The sequence below is a fragment of the Populus nigra genome, chromosome 18, assembly GCF_951802175.1.
Source record: "Populus nigra chromosome 18, ddPopNigr1.1, whole genome shotgun sequence".
Classification (NCBI taxonomy): domain Eukaryota; kingdom Viridiplantae; phylum Streptophyta; class Magnoliopsida; order Malpighiales; family Salicaceae; genus Populus; species Populus nigra.
Window position 1 is genome coordinate 11,406,731 of NC_084869.1, and position 11,750 is coordinate 11,418,480.

The 11,750-nt window shown below is 36.3% G+C and overlaps 2 protein-coding genes across 4 annotated transcripts; both read right to left on the reverse strand.

Annotated features, from left to right (window-relative positions):
* Positions 1–604: 604 nt before the first annotated feature.
* LOC133678589 (metalloendoproteinase 3-MMP-like) lies at positions 605–2,209 on the reverse strand. The gene has a single exon (XM_062100959.1). The coding sequence runs from the start codon at positions 1,865–1,867 to the stop codon at positions 746–748; it is 1,122 nt and encodes a 373-aa protein (XP_061956943.1). The 5' UTR covers positions 1,868–2,209; the 3' UTR covers positions 605–745.
* Positions 2,210–4,672: 2,463 nt separating this feature from the next.
* Positions 4,673–11,546, reverse strand: LOC133678745 (uncharacterized). 3 transcript variants are annotated; one of them, XR_009836030.1, is made up of 8 exons: positions 11,402–11,546; positions 11,053–11,130; positions 10,788–10,911; positions 10,128–10,318; positions 9,940–10,030; positions 9,619–9,736; positions 9,500–9,528; positions 5,207–5,582 (listed from the first exon to the last, which is right to left on the reverse strand). XR_009836030.1 is itself a non-coding variant. In XM_062101231.1 (3 exons), exon 1 carries the CDS (start codon positions 7,442–7,444, stop codon positions 6,473–6,475), a length of 972 nt encoding a protein of 323 aa, XP_061957215.1. In that variant the 5' UTR covers positions 7,445–8,188; the 3' UTR covers positions 4,673–5,088; positions 5,402–5,582; positions 6,413–6,472. The 3 variants fall into 3 exon arrangements, 2 of the variants coding, with proteins under 2 accessions (XP_061957215.1, XP_061957214.1); XM_062101231.1 differs by lacking the exons at positions 9,500–9,528; positions 9,619–9,736; positions 9,940–10,030; ... (2 more) ...; positions 11,053–11,130; positions 11,402–11,546 and adding exons at positions 4,673–5,088; positions 6,413–8,188 and having other exon boundaries at positions 5,402–5,582; XM_062101230.1 differs by lacking the exons at positions 9,500–9,528; positions 9,619–9,736; positions 9,940–10,030; ... (2 more) ...; positions 11,053–11,130; positions 11,402–11,546 and adding an exon at positions 6,413–8,188.
* Positions 11,547–11,750: the final 204 nt, after the last annotated feature.

An 11,750-nucleotide genomic window follows, 5' to 3' on the forward strand; every position in this document is an offset into this window, starting at 1 on the left:
AATGCTTCATTGAATGGTAGTCAATCGTCAATAGTTTTTATTCACACGCCCAGATATTTCATAACCACGTCCTCAACAAAGATTGGCAATGGGGCACCCAATTTCATGGATGGAGGTTTGCTTCCATTTACTCGGCTGGAAACGGCCACAGAGGGATTTTTGATCTTATGAAGACGGAGTTAGAAGCGGGTAAAAATTGGGATTGTTTGAGTATGAAGATGGAGATGATTTTATTCCTCCAATCTAGGCCTTGTATTATTGGTGATCGTCCTTGTTGAGAAATTTCACTGGGTCGCAGAAGCCGACGAAATCTCACAAAAGCCAGCGGAAACCCAACGACGAACAAATTTAATGTGAGAATGCGCAGACATGACCTGAAGGCAGAAGCTCAGAGAAATTCGAGATGGCTTCTTTCGTAAAAATTGGTCCCCAAACATTCGTCTGTGGGTACACCAATGGGCTGAAGATGTCCAATCAAATAATAATATAAATTGGTATTGTCGTTTATGGTGCTATTGTTTTTACCATATTTTTATCTTAAGATATTGAATTGATGGCTTTTTTAAAAAATATCATAAAAAATATTTTCGACGGTATTATCAAATACAAATAAAAAATAGTAAATCGTATTTCATGAATAAACATATCACAAAGTATACCCGGGCCGCCTTTACTATATGGTCTATACAAAAGAAACGAAGCACCAAACAATAAAATAAAATATTAATCATCTAATCTACCTAACCTACAAAAGCAGCAGAACAAATCCAAAGGCCATGATTAACCCAATAAGGTCCCACCTTGAACGAAGACAATGGGCCCCACTGCTACCAGTCTCTTTCTCCTGAACGGATGTTGTAGATGAACCATTGTAGCTAGGGTTGCTACCATACAACACTTGGATCCCTTGAATATCATCGTCGGCCAATTCTACTTTCTTAGTCCTCGAAGAAATAGTAGGGTACATGATGGACTCTTCCACAGAGGAATGCCCTAAACCTAGCAAATGTCCAATCTCATGTACTGCCACGGACTCCAAATCGACAGCTGTCGTCAACGACGATGTCCTAACATCCCCTGTCACGACCCAATTCTCGTCCCCGTCAAGATGGAACTGTCCACTTGGCGGAGAGAAAGAATGTGCTAGAGTCCCAAGAACCCCATCGAACGGCTCTCCATCTCCATGATCGCCACTGTAAAACCCAATTCCAATATCAGCTGCGTTGATGGAATCCGCCTGCGTGAATGTCAATGGAATCACCGTTGACCACCGGTCGAAAGCGCGGGAGAAAACGGTCTTAACCTCGTCGGTTAATTGATTCCCAGGCAAAAACGCGTAGGTTAAGGCTTGCTTCCTCCAACGTGGCATCCCAGTAAAGAAGGAGTAATGAGAAACAGTGTGAACGTGACTGGACGAGGTATTATGTGTCTTGCCAGAGTTCATACTGGAAGAGCCGTTAACTATATCCGGGTTGCCGCACCTGGGCCGTACGATGTGGTTAACTGTCTGGTCGTCGAGTTGGCCAGTGATGTTAAGGTTGAAGTTTTGTTGGTAAGTTCGGAGAGCAGATTCGAGGGAGTCATCGAAATCGTCGGTGAAATTGGAGAGGGAGTTGGGGATGTAACCGAAGTACTGGAAGTAGCTTTTGAGCTTGGCCAAGCCGTCGTATTTTTCACCAGCATGGCAGCCGGATAGTTGATGGAAGAAACTCCATGGATTAGAGGTTGCGTTTTTGAGCAAGTCTTCTGGGATTGAAACATTGCTATGGAAAAAGTGAGCAGAGATTGAAGGAACTGAATTGATTGAGAGAAGAATAAGAATTATAGTGATCACGAAAAGATGAGGATATTGCTGTGATCTTGTCATAATCGTTGGGTTGGTTTGGGGTTCGAGATAGAGAGAGAGAGAGAGTTAAGGGTGGCCAAGAGAGAGAGGTCTATGGTTTTATTTGGGAAAAAATGGGAAGGATTTTGATTAGTTGAAGTAGTACGTAGAAGAGAGGTTCGTGGCTGGTGATGATTAATTAATCAATTAAAAAGCAACAAGTTTTCTAGTTTCTAGAGGGATTGGATGCAAAGCAGATGAAGGAAGAAAGCCGGCAACAACATTGGACTTCTCGTATATGTGGTTGTAGTTTTCTCCGAATCCAAGTACTTGCCTTGTATGGATTTTCAATTGTGCATGCGTGTTGCAATTTATCTCGTTTTGAATGCTTCCTCTTCACCTAGGGATCTTGGTGGTCTTTTACGGCTACGGAGATCAACTCTTTTTTATTTTATTTTTTTCCAAAAAACAGAGTGGGTAAATGAGTCCATCAACTACTGATTTCATCAACTGGGTCGCCAAATTGAAGACGATGTTGAATAGCGCATGTGTTTTCTCCCTGGCTCTAGTTCCCACAGGAGTTAAAACATGGAAAAACCCTGTTTCTTCCATCATTCAACATGCTGCAAGAACAATTATAGCAATATATTAGGGGAATTAATTATTCACTGCATTCCACGCACGTTCTAAGTTCTGAGAAAGCTAGAAGTAGTTAGAAAACCATTCAATAGCATTTGCAATATTTAACAAGATCTGCAGTACTTATTGTAACAAAATGACCCAATTGAGAAAAAGATATATAGATAAGGGACCCAATTGAAGAAATAATTATTGGAGGAGTCATGTGTAGTTGGAGGATTAATCCAAGCTTGCGTCGCCAAACAATAATAGAAAATTATGGTTGAAATGGCAATGGACATTAATATATCTAAAGTCGTATTCCTTTCTTTACATAAACACGGAATCTATATTAAACATTAAATCTAAATATACCTAACACTTCCCCATTCATATTGTATTCTCATCTTAATGCGATAATGGAATTTTGTTGATGTTTTTGAATCTCCATTCATTGATATTGACTTTGTTGCCGGAAGCTTCAAGAAAGAAAGGACGTTGATAGAAAGGTCGGGCATTGGGCAAGTCAAACTTGGAGAGGTTCAACTGTTTCTTGTAATGCTACCTTGCTACCTCCTCCTCCTCCTCCTCTTTTTTTTTTTTTTTTTTGGTATTCTTCTAAGTCTCTTACATAAGGGGTTACGTAGACGGAGTGAATGGTCAATCTTGCATCAATTCAATTCACCAAATCAGGAATTTCATTAAAAAAAAAAAAGTTTGGTGCCCCATCCTTTTCATATATTAAGTGGTTAGTTCTTTTAGTAATTTTATTTGAGTATTTAGACTTTATCTTTTTTTTTTTATTTTTAAGTTATGGTTTTACGAGAAGAGAGAGAGATACTCATCGGAATCCAACACACAAAGAGAAAGTTGTTTTTAAAACCTATTACAACCATCAAATTGGTTAAAATTTGTGTTAAAATAATCCATTCAATAAGAGGAGTCTTATAGTGATTTTTTTTGATCCTCAATATTATCTAAAAACCCATGTCTAAGTCAAGAATAAGAAAATTTATTCGGGTTAATTTTATGATTTGAACTTTTTTATGGTTTATTAGGTTGATATGTTGGTTGATGTTTTAAGAGTGTTTGTAGGGTATTTTTGAGTTAAAATAAGTGGTTTTTTTTATAAAAAAAAACCAATCGACCAGATTTTTCAATCATCACAGTTATAGTTTTATAACCCGGCCTGGTCTGGCGGGTCAACCCGGGACTTGGCCGACCCGGGGCTGGAACCGGGTCGGGTTGAAGAAAAAACAGGAAAAGAAAAAACCCGGTGTGACCTGATGGGTTGACTTGGCGACCCGGTTGACCCGACAAGACTCAGTCAAATTAAACCCAGTTGCAACCCGTTGATTTTTGTTTTTTTATTTTTATCAAAACGACGTCGTTTTGATTTTTTTTAAAAAATTGAACCGGGTGACTCGATAACCCGGTCACATCTCAGAATCTGAGTCTTGAACCGGGCCAGGTCTAAAAACTATAATCACAATGGTATCCAGATTCTAGGTTAGTAGATAACACATCGTTTGCCACAACGAGCAATGTGTTGTTTACCTTGATTTTTGTTTTAAAGTCACCCATCCCCTTTAATTAGAAAACAAATTAAAAGCTTAGACGCTGGAACCTAGGCTCTTTCTTTCACCAGCCTAGGGTGTTGGGTTGTTTTTCAGTTTTTTTTTAATATATTTAGGTCAACTATAGATTTATAGAAAAAAATATTAAACCTAGTTAATTTCATAATTTAGAGTGTAAGTTTGACAGGTTAAGTCACAATATTTAGTTTGTTATTATTATTTTTATTTAATGCATTTTTGCCCCTCAATTAAAAAAAAGAAGAAGCAATTTCACAATTTATTATCAAGATTATTATTATTTTTATTTAATTTAAAATAAAAAAATACAATTTGATCTTTTGTTATAAATAATTTACTTTTGATATCTCAATCTCACAAAGCTATCATAATTTGTTTTTTCTTTTAAAAACATATTTTATATAAAAAAATCCTCACGTGTTTTATTTTCATTAAAATTTAGTCAATGAAAAACTATTTATGGGGAAAAAAATATTTAACTTTTCTTAACGTTTGAAAAAAATAATTAATTTTATATATGTTGTTTTATATGTACAGTTAATAGAAATGACAAGTTCCGTTAGTTTTCTGAAACATGTCATGCCATGAATAATCTTAGTTCCCTGCCTACTGTCCCACAGCAGATTCTTGAATCTTGAACAATGGAGCAACTTTTAACTTCTAATACAGCAAATTGCTAGGGCTTGTAAAGAGATAGTTGTCACTGTAGCGGACATTTATAGTACGGATAAAAAAGAACTATGCACCCTTCTAGAGACGACGTCTAATCCTGAATCTTGACCTCATAAATAAGCTAGGAATTGTACTCTGCAGACCGACATTCAAGTTTCAAGAAGCACTTTATCTGGTATGTCTACATTATAGGACCTTTGCGAGGAGATCTTCAAGCCTCTAAACTAGTCAAATGAATATCACATTTGCAGCTCTGCCAATGGAACCTCAAAGCCAGCAGACCCCCACAGAAGTTTAATGTTGGCGAGTTCGACATGGCTTCTTTCACAAAATTTGGTCCACAAACATTAACATATGATCAAAGTTATACCAACTGGCCTGCAAATGTTCAAAGACGTGCTTAGCTTATACAAGGTGTATATGTGTTATATCAATTCTAAAACAAGAAGCTTATCTAAATGCATAAAAGAAGAAACACTGGAAAAAGAAAACTGAGTGACATGTAATGCTGCCCGCAATTTCTCTCCATTAGCAAACAACAATATTCAACTCCTCTCTCAATGTCAAGCATCTATCATCAAATGGCTGGTTTTGGAAAATATCAGTAAATCGTTCTATTTATTCAACAAGAGAAGAATAGCTCTATAGCAAGCACTGATTTGGAATCGATTCCATCTAGCACAGCTCTTACTAAAACAAATTTGACCAATACTTCATTTGCTGAGAAGCATGCTCCAAAGGTATGACCTTCTCCACTTTTCTGTCAGTTTGAGATCTCTACAACGGCTCATGATCAAGAATGCCATAACATGAGTTACCTAACAAGTCTTCTCCAAATCTTTGGAATTGACTTAATATTTCTTCTAATTAACCTGCATTCAACAACAAATATGAAAAACTCATTTCAGCTTAAATGAAGGTGAACTGAGATGTCAAATATTAGACAATCAATATCCAACAATATTGTTTACAGAGGAAATAATAATGACAGAACAATATATAGAAATAACTCCTATGCTCTGAATAAAGACACTATGTGTTGAATCACCAATTTATTAACCCTGGTCTCCATAAAAAAGAACTTCATTTGCTCTTCTCAAATATAACCTCTGCATCTTTCAGAACCACTCCACAAGTAGAGACCTCATTGATGCAATGGCTTTCTTTCGCCTAGTCACAGTTTGCAAAGTAATTACAAAACTCATCAGGGTACTTTAGCATTTTAAAAACTGCACGGCTATATACCACAGGAAATCAACTACAAATTCTGGCAACCTCAGCGGACCTTGAAAGTTGAAATGCAAACCACACCTCATTTGATAGGTTGCACTTCATGCTGACAAAATCTAAAACCACCGACTCAGAGATCTATAAAAAGCCAATCTTCTAGTGTTGAGGAATGGCAACCACTTCTGGATTTTAATTCAAACAGGGGTTACTAAACAGTTTGAGATGACAATACTACCCCAGAGATGATTAAGGGAATACGCACATCAAATATAGCTTCAGGCTCATGAACACAACTACAACTGCTCAAGCAAATTAATTCGAGGGCCATGTAATATAAAATTGCACTGAATAAAAAATGCATTGATATAGGGCAAGAAAGTGATACTAAGCAAAACATCCTATTGTACCAAAAAGTACAATAGATGGAACAAAATAACTTAAATTAAATTCAGACATGATGCATCTTAATTACCATGGCTGAAACAAATTCTCCATTAGAAAACAACCAGAACTGCAAGTTCACCCAAAAACATCAAGAAAACCCCTTTCCTAGCTTCTGAATAGCACAAAACATCTTCCTTCTAGACCCAACAGCATTGATTCCCATATCCTTCAAATCCTCCAATGTCAACATTGGCAAAACCTCATCATCCACCTCATGAATCTCAAAAACAGGCGCATATTTCCCTAACCCTAAACTATTCAGCCAAATCCTCACTCCATCCTCCCCGCCACTGCCACTGCCATCGCCACACCTCCCATTATTCCTATAATCTCTCGTATCATTATCCGACGGGCTTGATAATTCAACCCCCTCAGGAAGATAATCTTGATTAACATTACGATAATTCCTCCCCCTAACCACTCTCCTATTGTAGTACACTTCCCTCTCATTCCCATCTCCCAAATTCTCAAGTGAATCATGAATTGGGCTTTGTTCTTTCAACAAACTTTCTGAATTCTCAACATCAAATTCTCTATAAATCTCTTCCTCCTCCTCACCCATATCTTCACCATCGCTATATTTCTCCTCCCCTTCACCACCATTACCAACTCCACCACCACTATCATCAAATTTAGACACCCAATTAGACCTAACTCGCTTGGCACTAACATTCAAAGACCCTCTCTTTTTCGATGAATGCTTAACTCTCCAACTCCCAATTGCAACACTATCCAAATTAATATCATTATCCCCGTCAGGAGTTTCATTAAACTCACTTAAATTCGTTAAAGCTCGAGTCTTTGATGATTTACTTGCCTCTTTAAAACCCAAAATCTGCTGCTGCTGTTGTTTCCAACTATTGCTGGCAGTTCTACGGTGGTGTTGGGATTCATAAAGTTGGTCTCCACCGCCTATCTCGCCTAATCGGACACTTGGCCTCCGCTGCCTCTTTGACCCCACAGTTTCAGTTGAAGTTAATGCCCCCCCTCCTCCGCTGCTTCCTCCACCGCCAAAGCCGCCGCTGTTTAGATGGGTCTCAGGTGGGTGTATCTCTGCCATTTAAAGATGGGATTTTGAAAGCTTTCTACACTTCTATCCAAAAAGAAACCTGAAAATCAAAATTTTCTCTATCTTTAGGGTTTGCCTTTGTTTATGTATTTCTTTTATGTGGCCGGTTGAGAGAGAGAGAGGAGGAGAGGGAAGAGTCGAGAGAGAGCGAGTGAGTGTGTAAAATGGGTTCGCTGGGTGTTTGACGCGTGTCTCGATATAGAATGGTGGGATTTAGGAAAGAACCAGGTGCGCGAGGTAAAGGTAATTAATGATTGTAATACTCGTGGTGTTTATCCATTGTTGTTTTCCGCTAATAATCGTGCCCTAATTATTAAACAAGGTCTATAAGTCACGGGTGGACAAAATCAACCCAGATTAACCCATAAGCTGTTAAGATTAAAGGTTAAATGGGCTTGTTTTTAAAGTTAATTATTGGATAAGATTAAGTTAGCATGTCAAATTGATATTGATCATGATGATTTGTTAAAATTATTGATCTTTGATGAAATTCGTTAAATTTATATGATATGGGTCAACGTTTCAAGGAGTTTAATAAATATTCAAAGAAGAGGATAAATTGACAAGCTAGCTCCCTTGTGAGGTAGAAAATGACAAAAAATCATTATGGTCCCTGATATGTAAAGTTATAGTTTAGTCTCTTTATTCCTAAACGTGACAGTTTGGTCCCTAATTAATGTTATATTAGAACAATATCTTTATAATCTCATTGATTTTTTTAACCAGAGTATACCATGCAACACATGACTTCACTCATATTTCATTATATATATATATATATCAAAAAGTATTTCACTCATATGTAGAATACATTGCATGCCCATGAAGTTATTACATATTATTTACTAGAGATAAACACAGTAATGGATCATGAATCTTTGAAAATGCTTATCAAATAAAGTACTATAAGATTTAGTTAAGAAAATTTGATTATTTAGAAAATGCTTCTCTTTTGATTTTAAAATAAAGTTTTTTATATATATAAACCTGTTTGAGAATATAGTTATGATTGTTTTTTAAAGTGTTTTTTACGCTGAAATGCATTAAAATAATATTTTTTTATTTTTCAAAAATTATTTTTAAAATTAACATATTAAAACAATCCAAAAACATATAAAAAAATTAATTTTTAATAAAACAATTTAACTTTTTTAAAAACACGAATATAATCATGTTTTCAAACACTCATATATATAAAAAGAGAAAAAGAAAAGAAGGCGGTAAAGGTGGTATAAGTGAGGAAAAGATAATGAGAAAAGAAGAAATAAAAAAAAAAGATAATGATAATATAAATAGGTGCTCGATGAACAGTAAGAGAGGAGAAAAAAAAATTAGAAAAAAAAGAAGAATCTAAAAAACAATTAGAATATAACCACTTTTCATCACCTCCTGCTCGCAGCAGCTTCCCCACCGTCGCTTATCTTCCTCACTACCAACCATGCCCCTCTTCTCCTCACGAGCGAACACGCCCAATAGCCCCCATTTCCACCATTTCTCTATCCACGAAAAGCTTTGAATTCAATCTCCAAACCAGCACTCAAAGTCTCAAACAACCTTGAAACCATCCCTTAATAGCCCCTGAAATACCCTCAAATCTCCAGCTATTACAGCCCCCCACGCCTACTCAAATCACCATATTTTCTAACCATTACAGTTCCTAAACCTCACCAAAAACCAACATCCATCCATCATGAAAGCTCACCTCAACTCACCCAAAGAAATGATGGATAAACTATTTTTATATAAAAAAGAGCTATTTTTATTTGTTTTATGCTAGTATATAATTAATTAATTAATACACGACATTGCTTTTTACATGATGATTTTTGAACTAGTTTTATGTTTTAATTATTTTCTTTATCAATTAATGAATCCATGATAGTAAGATCTGATATTGAGCCCTGTTCTTTGAATGTTATTTAGCAAATAATACAACCGATGAAATTCTTTGTGTGATTCTTGAACTCTTTTTTTATGTGTTGATTGTTTATATTTTCTGCTAATCTACTCAGGATGGTAATGTCTGATAATGGAGAGGAGTGTGACCTTGTCTCGATTCAGAGGAATATCTTGTCCTGAAATAACACAAGGTTCCTTAGTCAAGTTCCACAATAAAAGTGTGGGAAGTACTCTCTGCAGATATAACTATTGAGACATTTTTATACCATTCTTTGTATCCTGGGTTCCCCGTGAAACCATGCATATCAACTGACTCACAGATAGAGAGAGCAAACTCAAGAGCCTCGAGTCCAGTTCCTTTAGCTGCTGATCCAAAAGATGCTCCTAACATGAGATATACATACAGGATTGTTTATTGGAACTTCCTACAGAAAACAAAAGGCAAAGCCAAGCCAGCAAGAAAAGCAGAAGAGAAAGGCCTCTCTGATTTTCATTAGACAATTCCTTTCTTGTTTCTGTAGGATTCATAATATCAGTATTCTAGCAATAAATGAAAGGCATGGTAAGACAGAGACCAGTGCACATACCATCTAACTCCACAACTTTATCGAGGGCTTTAGCAGATCCCCTGTTAAGAAGGCGAAATGAGCTTTTCTTTCCCACGAACTCTGTATAGTTCTGCCACAACAAAATAGCAAAACAAAACCAACAAGATTCAAAGGTGGCAAAAACAATTAGACTGCTGACAATAATAAATAAATAGAAAGAGCTTAACCTCAACTGGGGCACCATTTTCTCTAATAACAACATCATAATCATCAATTTCCTTTCCAAACTTTGTTTTTAAAGATCTCCTGAATTACCAATAACTGCGCATCGATCAAACTGCTTTGGAACATAGGGTGGTGTCTTAGGGAGTAGTCACGAAAGTTTCTCCAAGCATAGGTTTTATTCTCACAGCGGTTACTGCAGTACATAAATATAACAAATCAGTCTACAACTTACCGTCAATAGTCCTAATAGCTCACAATAACCCGATTAAGCATCAAAACTGAATAATCAAACCCATTTCTTGAGAAATTTTATAGCAAAGTTATGGAATAAAAATAAATCTCACGGGGAACTACTAAAAACTTTTAAAAAAGTAACATAAATATAAAACCGCTGACATCTTAACAAGAGATTAACTTTTAGTTTCTTTTCTGAGAACCACAAATACTTCCATGACAACTAAACATTCATCTTAAATGAAGGATTCCTGCTATGAGCAATACTTTTAACATTTTCTCCATTTCTTCTATGAACAAACTCCTGATTGGAGACACAACGTAAGTCATCTCAACTTTATGTAGAAGATTGGTTGAAGTCATTGCTTTCCTATCGCTACACTGTAATTTATCCACCAAATAATCACCAGAAAATTAAAAGAACATACAGAAGTACTCCTTTATTGATCCTACGCCATGCATAGTCCTCCCATCCATTTGGTAAACAGGTAAAGCATCAATAAACTCCCTCGTGAGTCTCGTAGTACTAGTCCGCTCCTGACAACGGCCTCACTATATAATAAATCAATTGTACATCACATCAAAATTCAAACATAACAACACCACACAACACACATCACCTCAGCAACACAGCAAGAAGGCTGGGTTCCCAAAACTTAATCCTAAAGCACACACATGCGAAGCAAAGCTCACCTGTTCCCCCGTAGCCACAGCTTCACATAGATTAAATTCAAATGATAGTCCTTCAAGTTGTCCCGTCTTAGGATCTTTCTGTTTACAAACAGAACATCAAACATACATTGGCATCAATTTGAGAAACTTTTCATTTTACTCCTAATATGGTTAATTTTTTTTTTAAAAAATCTTATTTCGGATCCAAGCAAAGAACATCAATAACCAAATTTTAAAAACTGAAAAGGGTAAAAAGAAATACAAAGAAAGGAAAGCATAGCCATTTGGGTACGGTGTCCATGGGGAAATTTAGAGTAACTTGAAGTAGTAAATGTAGGTAGAGAGAGAGGAATGCATGAAAATAACGTACGTAGATCGGAGACGCCGGCGATGTAGATGAGAAGAGCAGAGACCAGAAGCTAAAGCTAGGAAGAACCCCAACTGCATTAACCTCATTTTTATTTTTATTTTTTTAATAAATAAAATTGATGGATCCTCTGGAGGAGGAGGAGGATGATCCGTATATTTTTCACAGGTCCACTCTTTAAAATCAGTTCATGTACTCATCCCTCAATTATCATATTATTTTCAAAAAGATCCTCAAACAAAACAAAATTTGAGACACTGTATTATTTTAATACTAAGAATTTAAAGAAGAGGGTTAATTTGCTAATGCATGATAGATGGGGATCCCAATTGAAAGTTCTTTTCTCTTAGGA

Bases quoted from the DNA above. Each gene is read 5' to 3' on its own strand.
- LOC133678589 (XM_062100959.1), bottom strand. From the start codon at position 1,867: ATGACAAGATCACAGCAATATCCTCATCTTTTCGTGATCACTATAATT.
- LOC133678745 (XM_062101231.1), bottom strand. From the start codon at position 7,444: ATGGCAGAGATACACCCACCTGAGACCCATCTAAACAGCGGCGGCTTT.